General features: G+C 38.9%; 1 protein-coding gene across 1 annotated transcript in view; it reads left to right on the top strand.

Annotated features, from left to right (window-relative positions):
- Nucleotides 1-19,521, top strand: part of LOC113981790 (versican core protein-like) — a 112,992-nt gene that overhangs the window by 38,461 nt on the left and 55,010 nt on the right. Inside the window, exon 7 of the mRNA XM_027709378.1 lies at nucleotides 7,826-10,765. Within this exon, the coding sequence (XP_027565179.1) occupies nucleotides 7,826-10,765 (2,940 nt within the window). The remainder of the gene's footprint in view (nucleotides 1-7,825; nucleotides 10,766-19,521) is intronic.

Raw genomic sequence — 19,521 nt, 5'->3', positions numbered from 1 at the left:
CTCAAAATATTAATTTTAATTTGCAGTTGAAAGAAACTTCAATCCATATTTTGAACATTTTGCTTACTTTTTTAAAAGGAATCATATATTAAAATATACAAAAGATCCAGGAAGTAAATTAAATTTTAAAATTATATGCACTAGCTTCAATAAAGCAGCCAACCTGGACAACTTTTAACAGCACAGTTAAGTTCAGGATTTTAACTTCAGCAGTGTTTTGGTTACAAAATTACATGGTATGAAGTGTCTTGACTTTATGAAAATAAGAGTGTCCTAGACTAATAATACATGATTTGAAATCAGAAAGTCTTGTTAGAAAACCTGAAAACTTCATCTCTTTGATCACAAGTACTTTTCACTCTGCAGAAGCCACATGGCTCTGAGCTTCTGAAACATTATCTGTGTGTTTCATTTCATTCCTCCAAGGCTTTTGCCAGACCTTTTATTTCTTTTTTTTTTTTTTTTTCCTGAGAGATACCTAATCTTGTATCTGATGAGGCCTGAAAAAGGTTCAGGTTAGACATATGATTAAGTACTTGCAGCTCCTTGGAGGCATCATCACAGAAAAGGTTTTTCAAGTGTTAATATAGAGGACTTGTAATATATTAATGTTGTGGTTTCTTTTTTTTTTTTTCTTTTAGAAGAAAGCAGAGCACCTATGTTAATTTTTAAGAGGTTAAAACATTTTATCATTAAAAAATCCTCTTTAATATGTACCTATTTAATACTTCTTGCATAAAGCTATAGGGTATTTATTTAATCCAATCCCTCAGCCCCCATACTTTCCAGACCTAATCCACTGGTTTGAGTAGAAATTAGACTTCAGCTGACTTTGGATGGGCCACTTTATCCTACAACATCTGCAGAACAATTTGCACTCCAGAAATGCACTAATCAAAATGTATGCAAAGTTTTTTTTCCTTACATACCTGCAACAAAACTGAACTTGATGAGCTTTGTACACGGAAGTCGTTGAATTTTTGAAATGTAAATCCCCATTTTGCTGAGAAACACTGATTTACGAACTGTTTTACAGACCTGTATTGATCTTGGCAAACTTCTCAACAAAACATTTTTTTACTTGACTCAAAACATGTGTTGACCGTTTCACTCTGGATTTGTCCCATTTTCCTCTCACATTTTGCTCTTTCATTTTGACTCAGTTTCACACGCCTTTATTGTTTCTCTTTGGTTATACCACTTTGGTTTGGCACCACGACTTAATTTTAGCTGGGGATTGTGAAATTCCAGTTCTAGGATGGTGTTGCCATGTGTGTTCATTGGGAATGGAGTTCATGTTGTTCTGATTGTTCCAACACAGTATCATCAAGGGTATATCCAAGTTAACAACTGTTTGGGACTGAGGGCATCTGGCTTTGATACTTCATCCACCTAAAGCTCAAAATCAGAGCATGATTTCATAGAAGAAATATAGGGAATGATGATCTCCATAATATGTAGTCCCTGTTTCGAGAGGTTCTACAGGAAGAGCCACCACAACTGCAGACAGAGCCTCAGGAAACACCCACAGTGCTCCGCTTGTCTGGCAGCAGGAAGGATAAGACTCTTAGGCACAGCTCAATAGCTGGCAAAGGAAACTTTGTCTTCCCTTTTCCTGCATGTGACTTAGCCTGGAAAACTTTGAATAACTGGGCAGTCCTGTTCTTCTCCACAGCAACCGTCGGTAGCTGCGTGTCCCAGCTATTTCCCGGATGAGGGAATTGTTTCCAACCTGATGTCAGGGACTGCATTACAGGAGATCTGTGGATTTCTGATCAGCTTGGAAATAACCACAGAACAGTGAAGACCTAGGGTGTGGTGGTGATACCCAGGGAGCAAAATTGCTGACCTGAAGAGAGGAAAAAAGAGAAGTTTTGTCTTATATGAAAGGTAGTGGAGTGCTGGGCATAATAAAGCCAGTGTGCTCCACCATTTCACAACCCACTATCAGAATGGGCAGATGTCTTTGAGCAGGCAAGCACCTCTAGGTCATGGCACTGACCGCAGTGTGTACAAGGCTGTTGGCTCTGCTCTAGCTGCCTTTCCCCTCTGTGAAGGTGAAGATATGCAAGGGGATTAAGCCACCTTACCAAGACAGCTACCGCCAGATAACAACTCTCCAGCCCTTTATTACTTTCCTAAGAAGGCAGATCTCTGTGCTTCTCTCAGATATGGAGTTATAGCTGCAGAGATCCCCAGTAATACCTTGAACTAGGTGTGGGAGTAATAAGTCCCTGCAGGTCCCTGCTGGGTTTATAGCAACAGGCACAGAGGCTGCATACACTGACAGCTCACTGCAGGTTTCTCACCTCACTCTGCCTTGGGATTTTGAGAAGTCAGTCAAGCAATGCTGAAAATGGCAAGAAAAATCTCAATCCACTTCAAATAACTGTGCCATAACACCTCACTAGTACCTCACCCTGAGAAGGAGGTGGTCGGGTGCAGCTTGACCTTTTAAATGTAGGAACACAGAAAACCCAATTTATCAATCTAACTGACGTGTGTGGAGCAACTGCTGGGAGCCTCAGGAGGTGGAGCTTGAGGAGTTCTGCCAGAGCAAGTGAACTTGCTTATATCTGAGTGACTCAAAACTGGGTGCTTTAAGAGTAACCTCTAAGTGCAAATTAAAAGGGAGAGAGAAAAGAGAAGAAGACAGAGCTGGAGGCATTTTTCTTTCGTTCCCTCAGGTCACTGAATGGGTCAGGTAACAAGGGCAAGATTAGGAGCAATAAGGTGAAGAAGCAAAAGTTTCATCACTTTAGGTGTTCATGGGCAGGAAAGATAAAATGGTTATGCTCTTTGCTCACTGCTGCAGGGAATGGGCACCACTAGGGTGATTTTGCTCCTTTCACACCAGGTGGGGAGAGCAAAGCAGCAAGAATTTTGCTGTCAATTCTTCCCCAAGTGACAATCTTGGCTCTTTTCATCCTTCAATTGTTTTTTTGCAGTCATGAAGCAAAGATTGTTGCTTTTATTTGGTGCTGGGATACATATTTAATTAGGAAGAGCTGACTAAAGGGGCTTGCTGGTTTATTCTTTTTTTTTTTGTTCCTCTTTGGCAGTTTTATTATAAATAATGAGGAAAGAGAAATGGGTTTTTTTTGCTATTGCTCCTTTGTGGGTAGATTGGCATGTTATAATTCGTTCACAGAACTATACTTGCATGTGGGGAAACCAGGAGATAACATATCTTTCCCCCTTTAACCATCTGACTTCAGATGTTATGAAACAGCAAGTGGTTTTACTTAAGAGTGTTTGTGTTCACAGAGCTAAAAGAGCTGCTGCCTCTGCTGTTTTGTTAGCTGGAAGAAAAGACCTTGGGCAATGGTGTGAAGAGAATGCATGACTTCGTTATAAGTATTTTTCTTACAGATAAGATAGACTGATAGCTTCCAAATTTGTGTTTTTATAAGAATCCTACTGGTTTTCTCTGATATTGTACATATTTTGTGCAATGGACACTGCATTTAGATTTTCATATTTTTCTCATTACACTTGGTTTTTGATTTTGACATCAAAAAACACAATCTTGGTAAGTGGGAGTATACACCTGGAGTTAGAGAGAAATTCGTACAGCTGCAGGGTCAGATTTTGGATTCTCGTTATTCTACAAAAGATCTCATTATTTATGAACACAATTCTACATTCCCTGTGCACCAACCTGCTTCTGGAAAGGCGTGAAGGAGCAGGTACTGAGTCAGCATCATAATCAGAGGTTTCTTGCTCAGTCTGTAACTCAGAGTACTATTTTATTTTATTTTGTTTTGTTTGATTTTATTTTTTTTTGTTTTATTTTATTTTTGTTTCTTAATCTGTTCTTAAACTTAGACTTGTCCAGTTTGGAAGGTTCTGCCAGTAGTTTAAACCCCAGTTAGCAAAGCTCTTGGAGTCAGGGGAACATTCAAGACTGTCCTCTCTGCCAGGGTTGGTAGCAGGGAAGGGACAGACACACAGAACGAACTTAACAAATTGACACAAAAAAATACATAAAGACTAAACAGAGCAGATTTCTGCATAGGCATCATACTCAAATTGGGCTGGAAGATATTAAACTATTATTTTTTACTGATATTTTCTAATAATTAATTTTGTCTGTAATTCACAGGAAGAATTCACTATTTTCATGTTTTGTTCCCACTTAAAACAATTTTTGTTGTTTTGGCTGTTGGCAATGACTCAGAGCAATCTTTGTCTATAGAGTCTCTGTTCTTCTGCCAGGTTTTTAGGAACATACCTGAATGTAAACATGCAAACAATATTTCTGAGTGCAGAAAAACTGCTCAAGTGGTTCAAGTTAAGTATATAAGAAAAGATTTTTTGGAACTGGTAATGCTGAAAAAGCGTATATATAAATCGTAATATATATATAATCTTCAAGATAAGCATTACTTCTCCAGAAAGTACACCTGTATATCCTGAAATTATTATTAAACAGCACAGAACACATTAAAATCCTTACTTGGTAATTACAAAATAAAACTGTATCTAAAGTTGGGCAGCTTGATTTTCTTGAAAAAATATTGTTTTAATATTGATTCATTATTTTGAATCCTTATTTAAACAACAGAGGAAGAAAATTCTATACAATAAAGAGAGAAAAAAAGGTAGTATCTCTGCAAAGTCACGTAGTCCTTCCAAAATCATCCTCGTGCAGGTTGTTCAGTATAAAAGGACTCGATTAAAAAAAAAAAAAGACAGTCTTTGATATGAGCAGCTGTTGGTGAGATAATTTGCTTTCTTGCTGCTAATATGTTCATGAAATTTATTAGGAAAATCTGCCTCATGTCTTGAATCAGGAGGAGGACAAAGGAGATAGCACATTGCACGCATGATGCAATGAGTACAGTAATGCAAAACATCTGGATGGAGCAGATAGCATTCAAACTCATGTTGCCTATTAAAAAGCAACCTCCTCTTTGTTTTGTTTTTCTTTTCCCACAGAAAAAAAATATAACACTGACAGATTTCTTATTGAAGCAGCACAATTTTTTTTATCCACTCAAATAAGTTTGCAAACCTCTATGAAAAAAACTTACATGTCGTGTTTATGACAAAGTGATTTTAGAGGTCCTATAGTTGATTTTAACAGAGCTGAACTGCACACAGTTTCCATGGGAGAAAATTTGGCTGTTTATTGATAAACTCTTAGAAAATGTGGGCTCGCCTCTTACTACTATATGAATCTAATAGTTATTTATTCATTTCTTAATATAAGCAAATAAAATACACTCAGTGTTTTTTCAGGTTTGCATAATAAATATACACCTATTTTGTTAAGTAATTGGCAGATAATGAGTCATGAACAATAAATAACTGCATCTCTGGCATAAATATGTGAACTTTTGGGACTTCCAAGCATTTCTTGGAAATTTGGAAGCTACGTAAGTGGTTCTGAGTAAGTATACACGACTTCCCAGCAGTGATGAAATAAAGTTACCTTTTTTTTTTCTGCAGGTTTTAAAGTCTGTTCCCATGCCCTCATTTTCTAACTTTGTGAGAGGGTATTACGTTTTCATATTCCTTCAAACAGTGAACTTGATAGTCACTTAGAGTATGGCAACTGGAGTCTGAATGAGTGTTTGTGTTGGCTGCAAAACCAATTCCATCTGCGTTAAGGAAACTGATCCCATGATTACAAGGGAGAGTTTGAGACTGGGCTGTTTCCTTTCCGTTTTGCCATAAAAAAATAGCTGTTAAAGGAAAAAAAATTGGTGAGTTCTTTGGTAGAAATTTTAAGGGCTACAGTAGCACACAGCACTTGTGTACACCCTTTGCTGCCCAGTTATAAAATAAAACTTGTGTGGTTTAAACCAGCCTTATGCAAGCAGAGGGGGGCGGGGGAAATTGCAAGGATTTCTCGATTCTTGGAAGTGCCATCTCATACTTGAATCACATCGGCATTGAAAACAACAAAGATCCACTTGAGGCAGTAGAACCCCAAAACACAAAAATCTCTTGTCTTAAGACTGTGCTTTTGCTTGGTGGGATTTCAACAACTTTACTCCTTTTTGCTCAACTGAATTTTTTTATTTACTGGAAAGAAATCTCTCTATATAAGTAGCTAAGTCTTCTTTGTAAAACCACAACAAGATTTAACATATAGTAGGGATAATAATCCATTCTTCTTTCTGCTGGTAAAGACCACCACCACTTCTAAACATAGCAATATCATATTTTCCTACCCTCATAATTTCCTTTTCACTTTCACTTCTCATGCATGAAAGTTGAACTATCAACTCTTTTTTCTCTGTAATCAGTCACCCTCTGGCAAGCCTTTCTACTCTAGGGTAAATCAATTAGGTCTCTTGCAAAGGTGACATTTTCAAAGCTTGGTGCATGAAATTAAACAAATATTTGTGTGACTCTGACTTACATGTGTGGAATTCATATCTACAGCTGTCAATGGGGCACCTAATGAGTCACGGGTGTGTGAAAAGCACTGATTTGTACATACATGCTCCTTATGCTTGAGTATAAATTGTAAAACAGTGGAATTATTTTGATTTCTGCCTGTGACTGGAATAGAGTTCTTTGCTCCCTTAAAAGCTGAGCAATATTTTGTTTTTCAAGAAGTTGTAGTGTAGTTGTGTCTGTCTGGTAAGCAGAGAGTCCTCATACACATGACCTGTTTAATACATTCTTCATATGCTTATTGTGATTTAGAGACTGTATTTTACTCTATTTGTGTCCTTATAAGGCTTTTGGCTCTCAGTCACTTAGCAATTAATGGCACTTATTTAAGACATTCACAACTTCCACCTGAATGTTCCTATTGCCCCTCTGAAGATTCCTGACCTGGAAGACTGGCAGAAGGAAAGATGTTCCCACCCTGGGTTTTTCCCAAGTAAAACCTGTTTTCAGAGCACAGACTCACCTTTTTCAGGAATTTAAAATCTGCTGACAGGCCTTGCAGTGCTGGCACACATTTCCTCCTCAGATAGTAATGGAAATCTGGGATAGAAGGAGCGGATAAGGAGCGAGGCAACAAGATTCTTTAAAACATCTCAATTTGGTTCACTGAAGGACCTTCCTTTGCATCTTCTATGGGTCTAGGACAGCTACCCCCTTACTCTGGCCACCATCCGGACGGTTCAACACTCTGCCTTTTCATGTCCAGCACTCCCATAGAAACATTTCTGTGTGTGGAGTAGTTTCTGAACACTTCAGATCTTTGAAGTGTTTTCCAAAGATCAACATCATTATAGTATTAAGTTTATGATCTTAATGGCTGGTTTACCATTCTCACCTTTCCCCATAATAAATTTCTCTCAGCAGAATTTAAATGCAGTACTTTTTGATGGCATGCTTGATCCTACTGATTAGCCACTCCCTCACTCTAGTGAGGTTTCCTCTTTGCAATTTGTAATTATATGCTGAAAATAAGCTAAAGCAATTTTTCAGTCTCTTTATGCATTTGGGTTGGACGCTGCAGCAAACTTTGAAGAAAACCCGCAGGTTTGCAGCTCCACTCATTCGTGATATTATGAAATAAAATGTTATATTCCCAGATCAGCACTGAGCTCTCTGATGGGTACTCGTGTAGCACAAGGACTTCCAGGAGTAATTACATAAATAAAAAAAATGTGGAGAATACTGCTACTCTTCTCACTTCATCTGACTTTGAGTTAGATGTTCTACAGCTTAATATTGTGTTATTGTGTGTCATTCAAAGCTCTCAACAACTATCTAAAGCCTTTGACCTTCACACTTATTTCTTAGTGTGGCATTTAGTTTTTGTTGGGAATGTTCAAACTGAATTAATGTAACAGTCATTTGTGTTCTGATTGAATGATTCCTTAACTCTTTCTTTCCCCCCTTTTTTAAGGTAAAAAAGTCACCACACAGCCTACAACTTTTGAGCCTGTGACATCTCTGAAAACTGACAGTGTGAAATCGCTACCTGCTGAAGTTACCTTTAAACCTCCTGTCTTTGAGACTCCGATTACTGAAGCGCCTGACACCCAAACAGAGGCCTCTGACTGGGAGGAAACAACCCCAGAGAGTGAGGAAGACATAGAAACAACTACTGAACTGGCTGAAGAAAAAAGTGAGATGGAGGTGCTTATGGAGAACATTCAGTTAACCACCCTTCTACCTCAGACTGTCACAGATGGTGAAATAAGCACTTACTATACGCTGGGAAGGACTGAATATGTTTTCCCCAAGCTAACAGAAAGCATATCTGCAGCTTTGGAATTGGACCACACTTACTCTGAAGCAGAACTGCGTGAGGAGCAAGGTAGGTCTGAAAGCATTGAGGACGCTTTCTTGACCTCTATAATTTTTCAGGATAGCACAGCTGTAGATAAGAGTTCTACTGGTTTTTGGGAAGATACTGACACAGGAGATGCACAAAAACATGATGTTGATAATCAAACTGAGCAAATAGAAGTGGGGCCTGTGATGACAGCTACAGATAGCTTGTTACTGACTTCCCGGAGAGAGTCTCCCAGATCAGGGGCTTCACTTTCACTAACAAAAGAGAATGTGTATCATGGTGCCCACTCAACACGAGAACCCACCAAAAAATCAATGGAGGCAAAATCTGACAAGAAACTTACAACTGTTGTAATCCCTAAAGCTTTGTTCACCGATCAGTATGATCTTACTGCAGAGGGGGAGGGCAGTGAGGGCATGTACACTGTTGTGCCTGACAGAGTTTCTGGCATGGCTACAGGTAGTGTCCGAGAATCAGAAGAGTCTGCTGCATCAGAGACACTCTTAGATGAGCATGCAGTAACCACTGGACAATTTTCTTCAGCAAGTGGGTCAACACTATTTGTTAAATTTAGTTCTACAATGGCGTTTGATAGTGAGGCATCGGCCCAAGGAAGCAGAGAGGACCTGAGAAATGTGCAGCCTACCCTGTCACCTGGGACACCTGTATCCTTTTCTGTAACATGTGTTGGTCAAACAGAATGTGAGGCTGCCTCAGGAAGCACTGATTCCCCACCAAGCCTTGGAGAAAGCACATTAGTTATCCCTTCATCTCAGCAGATGGAAGCATCAACCTTTTCAAAGGAGGAGGGAAAAACAAAGGAACCAGAAATGAGAACAACGGACATTAAGACCCCTCTTGCCACAGCCATCATCCCTCCCTGTGCTGCAGCAGAGTCTGAGGGATGTTCTGTAAGGGAGAAGTTCACACAGGCTCCTCCAGCTCCTGAAATGTGGCTGCCAACAGATGAATATCAGGGGTATATGACAGAGGAGTCATCTCACACTGAGGAAATCCTTGAGTTAGGTACAGAGGAGGGTGTCTCTGGAATTGAGCCTACGGCATTTTCTGGGCAGACTGCAGAATATACAATGCACCCAGGAGCTCCAATTTCAGCAGTTACAGATGAAACTGAGACAAACATGGAGCCTGGGGAGACCACGAGTGATGAGGAAGTGGTATCAACTGATTTTGGTCAGAGTAGACATACTACAGGTGTCTCCCACACAAGCAGCTCTTTGGATTTGGAAATGACTACAGTATCCAAAATACCAGTGGAAGAAAGTAACGCAACAATAGGGTCCTTTAGCTCCTCAAGTGTTACTGTATGGCCAAGTGCTATGGTCAGAGCTGTGGGGGTAACTGAGCACGAAGGAGATGAAACATCAGGGACAAAGGGAACTATTCTATTTACAGATGTAACAGAGGTAGATACTGCAATCCCACAGAAAGAACATGATGCTTCCCTAGTTCCAGTTACTGTAGAAAGTGAGGTCATTAGAGATATGCCAGTTACTGATCAGACTCCTTTTGATGGTATCTTTCATGCAGAAGCAACAGAAACAACTGCAAAACACAGGGAGATGTTCCCAGAGGAACCCTCCACAAAAGATCAAGATGAGCCAGGAACTGCCAGAGAATCAACCTTATCTGTGACATCTGTCCAACCATATGAACAAAGGACAGCACCAGGATCGGAATCATCTCCAACACCTGTTAATGAGAAGCAGGATGAGACAGGTTCAGCCTACGATGAGACATATCCAGCAACAGAAGTACCAGTGCCTGCAGTGGAGTTCACAGACCATGGAGGAGTTCTGAGACCTGATGAAACCAGTACCAGGACCTTGCACCTCACAGTGCCTCCAAAAGCTGAGACTGCTACTGATGAAGAGCAGAAGGTCACTGAGGTGATGCCCATGACAGCTGGTACCCAGGAAAGTCAAGGAACTCCCAGCAGGGAAGTAGACAGGGATGCAGTGACCTGGGAACCTGTGTTACCTCCTCGTACAGTGCTGACAGGCCGTTCCACTGTGGAAAGCATCACTCATCTGACCTTGGGAGCTTCTCCAAGCCAAACCACAGAAGGTTCAGGAATGACTGAGGAACCTGAAGAAATCAAGCCAGTATTTACCGCTATGGCAACAGATAAGGCTACAATCCTCACCGGTGTAACACGTTCCGCTAGTGCTGTAGACAAAACTCAGCCCACATCGGCATCCAAACATTTAGTCACTCAAAAGTCCCCTCGTATCATCCCTGAGGAAGAAGAGGAGGTAACGAGCCATGACATCATCATCATTGACGAGTCTGTTTCTCCCAGTAAAGCCACTGCTGATGAGGATCTGACAGGAAAGACATCAGAGCCGGAGATCGACAAGGAATATTTCACAGCATCCACAGCCACGGCAGTGGTACGGCCAACAGCACCACCCAGGGTGCAGGAGGCCACAGAGGCTTTGCAACATCAGGAGGTCTCTCCTTCTACTTCACACCCTGACAATGACATAAGAATGTATGTTATTCAAATCACAGGCAATGACACAGGTAAGATTTTACCTTTTAGACCTGCAGTCCACCAGAATGGACAGTTTGTCATAACAAAGAGGTGTCCTTTAGGATATATTGGAGATGTTGCTTGGATGACTGAAGGATGCAAAGTACCATTTTTATCTAGACAGCAACTTACTGAATATTGGTAGGTCTCTTTTCCTATCCAATAAAAAGCCCTCAGAAATGTATGTTACATTTGCTTTGCAGTAAGATTAATTTCTATGTAAGAATGAATATGAAACTGTGGTATTTTCTCTTAAAAGTCATGATGGCTATAGTCTACTTTTCTTATTTAATGTTGTCAAGTCACTGATTTAACTTCAGCTATCTGTGAAACAAGCATTTTAATTTCACAGCTTCCATTCCATGCATTACTAGTCCTAAACCCAGTGCCAGATTATTTTAACATTCCATTAGTCTGTAGCAATTAACAATGCCATGTACAGTGGAGTCAGCTAAAAAATGGTTAAAGCACTCTACTGCCTCCTGTGATTTGGGAGAAGGGTTTTTTTTTCATGTTTTTGTATCGTATCATGGTATTTTTTAAAATCGGTTTTAGAGAATATGTGATGCAAATTGACATAATTTTTAATACTACCACATTTTTTGGCTGATGGTTCTGTACATGTGTATGTAGCTTCAATTCCATGGGTATCCAGAACAGAAACTTCTAAAGTAGTAATGAACTGCTGGGTTTTATGGTGAATATATCTCCATAATGAAATAGCTGAAGGCTATGCAATTTCACATTAAAGAAGCCTGTTAACTGACTACTATTTAAAGATGTCTTGGTAAAACCTTACTTTTTAAAATGAAATGTGAAAGAACTGACAAGCAGGACAAAGCACAGAATGTTGTTAGGTTCAATGTTTTATTCTGTTTAATTATTTTATAGCTGCATAATAATTTTTTTTTAAGGAAGACAGTAAAAATGGATCCTATGTCTTATATACCTTAACCACATGCATTGCTTTTGAATGGTTACATAAGAAACTGTTTTCTGACTGGTTCTCTGAAGAACTCATCCAACAGAATCCATAATTTATGGGACTCTTGGATGATTTCCTCAGGTTTGGGCTTGGTAAGGTTCCATTCAAAAATTAAAAATCAGCAGTGGTTTCCTTGAGATATGCCATATCCTGGCTGGACTTTTCATGCAGTGGTTTTGTATCTTTATTCACTTTATGGTTTTCATCCGACTTTATATTTACAAGTTGTAGATCTGCACAAGTTATATCAACAGCCTTCTATTTCAGAAAATGATAGTTCTGTTGTCCTAACATTTAAACACTCCTTTTGTTTCTGTGGTATATTATCATTATTTTATCTGAAGCTTTATGTGTTATCAATGCCTTGAAGTGAGACAAGTCCTGTAAGTCAGAGCAGAAGGGGAACTTCTGAAGACTAGAGTTAAGCCACATAATAAATACTTCTGTACCTGTGGAAATTTGATTAATTTGACTTAAAAATGAATAGTTGCACTGTGTAGTGTTTTTCCTGTTAGATTTTTTAGTTATACTGCGGTTTATTGCAAAAGGGAGAGTGGGTTGTACTGGACAGCTGCATATTCCAAGGAGATGGAGAGAAGGAAGATGATTTGGAAGGATGTGGATGTAGGATTTCTCTGCATATACATCAAGGACAGTCTTATTTTACACAATTTTTTTCCAGAATTATGTGTGTACTGTGATTCATTAAATCAGGATTTAGTTCAAACTGGATTATCTAAGGGACAGTGGATCAATACTTAAATCCTCTTCATAGCTACTCTTGCTTTCCCTTGGGTGATCAAGTCTTTAGGCCAAACTGTCTCCAGGATTTGCCTTCTTCATCTTCACAAACTTTCAAAACCGTGTGTGCATTTCCCATCTACATATGTGCTTATGTGTCAGCATCTTTATAAGCAGACCTAAATTATACATCCTTAAAAAATCTACCTTTAAAAATTTTTTAGTCTATGAACATAGGAAAAAACCCTTATTTTCTTGAAATATTAAAGTCACAATATGGCACTATTTGTATTCTCTTTAAACATAGGGAGCTTCATGTATCCAGTGCAAGGTTAAAATGAAGTTTTCTTTATTTTTCTGTTTTCAGACCCCACCAGTGAGAATTCCACCACTTATGTTTCCACAGAGAAAAGGCACTCTATACCTACTTACTTACCACAACTTAAGTCAGAGAGGCCAAAGATTTATTCTGTCTGAGGATTTGGATTGGTGTTTTCTTTTGTTTCTACAGAAATGAAAGACTGCATCTGAAAAATCCTGTCAAGCTCATTTTCACTTCATTTTTCCTCAGTCCATAAACTTTTCTTTGTATTGAAGAAAATGTGTATATGAAGTGATGAAGAGGAGCGAATTTGGCAAATATTACTATATATGCCTTTCACTAGGACATGGTCTAACTTTGTATTCCATCACTTTTTATTTGAGAATTGCTCCTCATTCACAAGGAACTACATAAACTGTAGCTCTGGCTTGTTATTCTCAGTTGGATGGGAACTAGAAATATGGTTTTCATCCTTACATCTCTCTGATAAAACAAAAGTTTTTCCTCCTTTGTCATGTTTCAAGGTAATATAGCATTCTTAAAATTAATTAGTGAATGTTATATGCAAAGGTCTTCTTGACCTTTGAGTCAAGAGTCCAAAAGTGCCTCCTGAGAAAAGATAGCTTGCTTTCCAAAGCCCTTCAAAAAACAACTATTTCAAATAGGAATAATAATGAGAGGTTTGCAATATAGATGGTATTGCCTATAAATTAATATAATAATTTCATTTCTGTGTATGCACAAGTGCAGGAACTATTTATGAGATTAATATTCCCCCTCTTTCTTCCCCTCCTTGTTATCCAGCTTTTGCCAGGAGCAACAGTTTCATGGTGGAGCAGAAATTCAGCACCGTGGTTTGTTTCCTATCAGCCGTGTCACTCAATTACAACAAAAACTTGCTGTTACACCAGCACAGCTTAATATTGCTCTCTGCAGCTCCATGTGCCATCTGTAGCTCAGGCATAATAATATTTAAGTGCTTCATGGAGGTGCTATTAGGCTTTGTTAGTCAGGAGCAGTGTTTTATATTCCACGTGGGAGCGAAGAGTCTGAGTAAATGGGTGGATTTTTGAGGGTTGCAGACAATTTTAGCAGTTTCCAGCAAGCAGGACAGAGTGTATGCCACGGAGAACAGGGGCCCCTTTGCCCTTGGTGGGTGTCCTACCTCCTGTGGAGTGTAGTGGGAGCAGCACTGGCTCGGGTGAGTCCACCTGTGGCCATGCACAGGTAGAGGGAGAAGCAGGAAGGACTTTTTTGTGCCTTTCTTCTCATTCTCAAACCCTCCCTAAACTGGCACCAACTTTGCTGAGGCACTTTGAAGTTTTTGGCTAGAATGTGCTACTGGTGTATGGAATGTGTTATGGATGTATGCAATGTGGGGGATATATTATTCCTCATTATTGCTGTAAATTCAAGCTACACTGGATAGTTGTTGAATGTTGACTGGGTTAAATTGATTTAAATATGGTGGCAAGGGTATTAGTCTGTCTTAGACACACATCCTCCTTAGTATGAAGTGCACAATATAGAACTGAAACGTGATATTAAATATTTTCATTCCTTTAGCACATTAAGCCCTTACATTTATTAGACCAGAAAACGTTTCTCCTAGAAGAGTACTTTTCTTATCCAAGAGGTAAATAGCTATACTCCTAGCCTTCAAAATGTATCCTTGCAATCAATTAAAACTTTCATAAAGGAAATTTCAGTTACTTTTAGATTAAAAAAATAAATACTGTGGAAACAGAAGTAATTTGGAGTCCTGATGGAAGGTCAAGCTCATTAGCTTAAATTCTGGAAAATGCCTTCAAGTGCTAATAAGAAAGAACACACAGCTGAATAGATTAAACTGCTTGTTTGTGTAAGAATACAGCAGTTTTCACTGAGAAAATGTATTGTACAAACAATCCTTGCACTTCCATGTGGTCAAGCGTGAGGCAGGTGCACAAATTAATGAGGGTAATAAGACGTGTTTTCTCTGACAGCCTGTGGCACATGGGCAGGTGTTTCAATTAATGGGGAAAATATATTTGTACATGGGGAAATGTCCCTTTTTATACCACAAAAAGGACATGTTTCATAATGAAAGGAGCTTGGGACTTTCATCTGCTTGGGTGGAACTGGAGGCTATTCCCTTGGGATTATGACCATGTTGTGGAAGCAAGAAAGAAAAATATCCCCTGCATTGTGAGGTATTACCACTTAAACAGCTTTCCATGTCATCAGAGGGGACAGAGAAGTTTGTCTTTCACTGTGAGTATGCAAAACTTGCCAACTTGTACCCTGTTGTATCCTCATAGCTCCGTGTGTTGTAGTACTGAGGACTGATGCTGGTGCTGGAAGGTATTGGATTAGCAGCTGGAAATAAGAAAAAAAATACCCAAACCCAAACCTGAAGGAACTTTTCAGCTCATAAAGCTTTTATGAGCTGAAAAATGCTTGTGGGGGTGTTTAACAGTGATTGAGGGGATACTGGAAACATAACTCCCATCTGTATCAGAAGTAATTTGCACACCTGCATTTTTTGGAAACATTTAAAAGTCTTTACTTAGGGAAATGTGTTTCAAAGTACTTATTGAACCCTGGGTCTCACATCAGCTCTGTCTGGTTTCTTGTCCCTTCCAGCTTTGAAGAGAATGAAATTGCAGGAACTTGTGCTTTGTAGATGTGAAATTTTATGGAAAGAGGTTACAAACCTTTGTGTTTTGACATGTAATTCTCTGACATGCATATTTCTGCCTTAGCAATGTGAGAGGACATGTGAAATTTGAATAAAATGTAGAATGGTAATGAGTCATAGTCATAAACCTTAACAAAGAAGGTATAATGGAGTCTTTTCAGGTCCATCTTAGGCCTTGACTTAAAATTCTTTTAATCCTGTTGTCTTCACAGTTCCTTCTGGAGGACAGTCAAAGACCGTCATGGCTCTCTTTAAGCCTGATTCTAACATCTAGCCTGAATTGCTTCTTGGCCAGTTTATACCCCTGTTTATTCTTGCCAGCATTGTCTTTAGCTTGAATAGGTCTTTTTCTTCCTGACATTTATCCCTTGGTACTTTTATTTCTCTGTTCAGTCATAGGGAATAACCACGTCCCCTTTTTTCAGCCCTCATTTTTTCACTTCTGAGGGGTATGTTTGCGTGAGACAGTGGGAATGCACTGGTACTATGCTGGAAGGAGAGACACTGGCTCTGTCCTGGGAGCTGTGGGTGTTGGGATGACTGGAGCAGATAAGGATGAGAAGGGACAGGAGCAGTGTGGCTCAAAACGCCATTTCCAGGCAGCTCCTCACGTTCAATAGAGACAACTCAAAAGCTTGGAGCATGGATCTGTCTGCACCTGTACCCATACTGTTCTCTCTTAAGTTATTTTATATATGCCCTATGGAAAATAATCTATCTGAATATTATATTTTGTGGTGTACACGCATGTGCTAGGTGCAATTATTGGTGTACTTTTCAAAAAGTACAAGCATTAATTACAGTGCTAGAGAGACTTCTGCTGAAGGAGAGGAGACTTGGTGTTTTACTTGCTGAAATCACCATTTGTTTTTTCCTCAAACAAAGAGCATATGCTACTGAAAGCCTATTGTTTATTCATAGAACCTACTTCAAATCAAGGTTTACTGTGAGGAAAGACGCTATAGGCTGACCTGAATTCATTTCTGGTGGGATGTTGAAGCAATAGTAAAAGTGGCCTCATGTGGGCTGAGCCAATTTCCCATCTTTTTAAACATAACATCTCCTATTTGTTTAATGGAGGGCTGGGCTTGTCTCCGTATTAACTGTAATTTTCAAATGAAGCAGGTTTGTCAGTGTCCGACAGGCATTGAAGTAATTTTCATGTCCTGAATGACCAAACTCTCCGTGTTACTCACAAAACCTGTCACAGGGACAGCCACATTCCCCTTGTTGTGTCTCAAACAACCGAAGTGTTAAACTCCAGCTAACATGGCCAGATTCTGATATCATCTTCCCAAGAGTAATTACACCATAGTAATTCCAATGAGGTGATTGAGGGCAGAATTGCTGTGGGGATGTGGGGATAGTAGGTATCAGAATGTCTTCATAACATTTATGAAGCTCCTGGATTGTTATTTTTTTATGATTATTTATGATTATGATTATTTTTCTTTAGAACACATTTGAGTCACACCTTCAACCCAAACTGGTAGAACTGGTTGATTAATTAAACCAGCAGGAGTTTTTTTATATTAGGACACTCATTTTTCACCAGTGCTGTGGAGGGTTTTTTAAAATAGGTTGTACACCATCTCATATAAATCATACTTAAAATACAACAGCAATGATGCCCTGTATGAAAGCAAGATCTAATAAACAGGTAATTGTAATAAATTCAAGCTTTTTGCACACTTCTCATTTTTCCAAAACAAAGGAAAAGGAAAAAAAAATAAACCCAGGCCCATGTCCAACAGAGCTGAAACTTGATACTTAGAAAGTTTTACAAGAAGCTAAGACTGAATTAAGAAGTGATCTTCAGGCCACTATTTCTGGCTCTTCCTGAAGTCTTATTATAGAACAACAATTTCTTTTTCCACATTCCTTTCTAGACCTCCAAGGAACAGTACTCTCACATTAAACACTGTTCAGAGGATGCCTACACATTCTCTACTGGTTTTGCACTGTATCCAAGGAAACATCTCAGATTTAGACATAGAGATTATACATTTCTTGCTTTCTTATAGCTCTTTGTTTATTCATGAGAGAAATGAAGGATTTTTAGTCATAGGTACAATGTGGTTTTTCATACTTTTGTTTTGAGGAACAGGAATCCTTTTAGAAGTTTTGTTTGCACGTGGAGAAAGCCTTAAGAATTCCTAATGCAGAAAAGATGAGCTGTCTTTTACATGGTTATGCAATATAAATTAATTTTTTTTTTTAGGAAAGTGGTTTTCTGTACCAAAGTTTTCTGAGTGTATCCAGACTGTAACTTTCTGAGTATGTAGTTTTCAATGGTCTTTTTTTCTTTTTTTTTGCAGTTGTTCTTCCACCTTTTAAGATTTACTGATTGAATTAAACCTTGCTAATCCATCCAGTCTTTTTCTATCTCCCTCTTTTTGGAAGTGGTTAGGTGATAAATTTGATCAATGATATACAAAATACCCAGTGATGTCTTTCAGGATACTTGTGGATTTTTTCCTGGCACAAGTGAGGATGCATGCAAAGTATCTGCCGCATGTTTTCTGTTTCCTTTGGGAACATGCCTCTGAAGTTATTGATCTTTTTCTATGGAGTAAGTCTTTTTTTTTTTAACTGCTCACTGAATTAGGACTTTTCTGACCAGTGGTGTGATACTATTTTTGCTTAAATGAGGAGAATTCAGTGTGAAAACTGTCTACTTCCCAAGGAGGAGAAATGTAGTTGGAATTTTATTCCTGGTCAGGAGGGATCTTATCTTCCATGCTTTGGTGTTACCTCTGCTGCACTTCATCAACTTTTCTATACCAAGCATTAGCTCAAAGATTGCATAAGAAACATTAATTTTTAACTTTCAACCAAAATCTTGGATTTTTTATGCAATACCTCATCAAACTAGAGTTCCATAGTTTTAATGGGAGGTTTTGTGGTATTAGGACAAGAATTTCTGCGTCTGATGTAATTTTATTTTTTTTTTCCAAAGTAGCAAGAAACAATATGCCTATATGCAGAAAGAGCAGCACAGAGATTTTTGATCATATTTTATTGTGGCATTTGTCTAAAACTTTTTTTCCTTTCTCGGAAGTGATAATAAAAATGATTCTAGGGTTACTTATATATTTAAATAATGGCCAGTCTTTGTGAACGACGATTATGGGAAAGGTCTTTTACCTTTCCAGCCTGCGCAATGGATTTTTTAGGTGAGACACAGCATGCGCTGAACTGAGCCCACCCTTTAATCCTAAGGTTCATCTGCCGGGGCCAAGCGAGCTTGGACAATGGCAGTGAGGTCCTCAGGACGTAGGTTTGTTTAGAGTGACCTTCTCATAGATGGATGGCCTCACAGGGCTAACAGGCTCCATCTGCCGAGGGGACTGGGATTCGAACCTGGGTCGCAGCGATCAGAGTCCCACATGCTAACCACTAGGCCACCAGGGGTCCCACTTATATATTTACTACTCCAGTAAATAGACTTGTAGTGAGTTCCAGTGATGTATTTAGCCAAATATTAAGCATTAAAAGCAAAATTCATGAGTCCTTTGGAAATGCTGTGGACACTTAGTCCAACTGACAGGCAAGGATTAACCCAAAATGTCACTCAAACATGTATTTGTTCACATTTTAATTGAATTTTTTGACTTCTTGACTTACATATATTTTTCAGTTTATTCTGTCCACATACAGAGCTTCTCAAATGTAAACTAATTCTGTAGTCATGTCACCATTTTAGTACAGGATGGAGTTTGTGCTAATGGCTTTATAGTAAAAAATACGTCCCTCTCTGCTGATTTTTACTGGTGCCCTGGGCTTACCACAGCTAGGCATCTATTTTCATCTGTAGTTGATTGAAAACCTTTGTTCTCAGGTATTGTCCAACAAAAAGGTCTTTTTCAAAAAAACCCCAAGTGTTTCTGAAAATAAATAAATATTTTTTCAAAGCAAATATTTCGGTTTTGCCAAGGGAAAAAAAAAAACAACCTTGGATGAAAAAAGTTCTGTTTTTAAAAGCAAAATGCATGTGATTTTATGGCTAAAAAGAAGC

Source organism: Neopelma chrysocephalum, unplaced genomic scaffold (genome assembly GCF_003984885.1).
Source record: "Neopelma chrysocephalum unplaced genomic scaffold, ASM398488v2 Primary Assembly neopelma1_96773, whole genome shotgun sequence".
Taxonomy (NCBI): domain Eukaryota; kingdom Metazoa; phylum Chordata; class Aves; order Passeriformes; family Pipridae; genus Neopelma; species Neopelma chrysocephalum.
The sequence above is the reverse complement of the archived record's forward strand: the minus strand, read 5'-3'. Positions and strand labels throughout refer to the sequence as shown.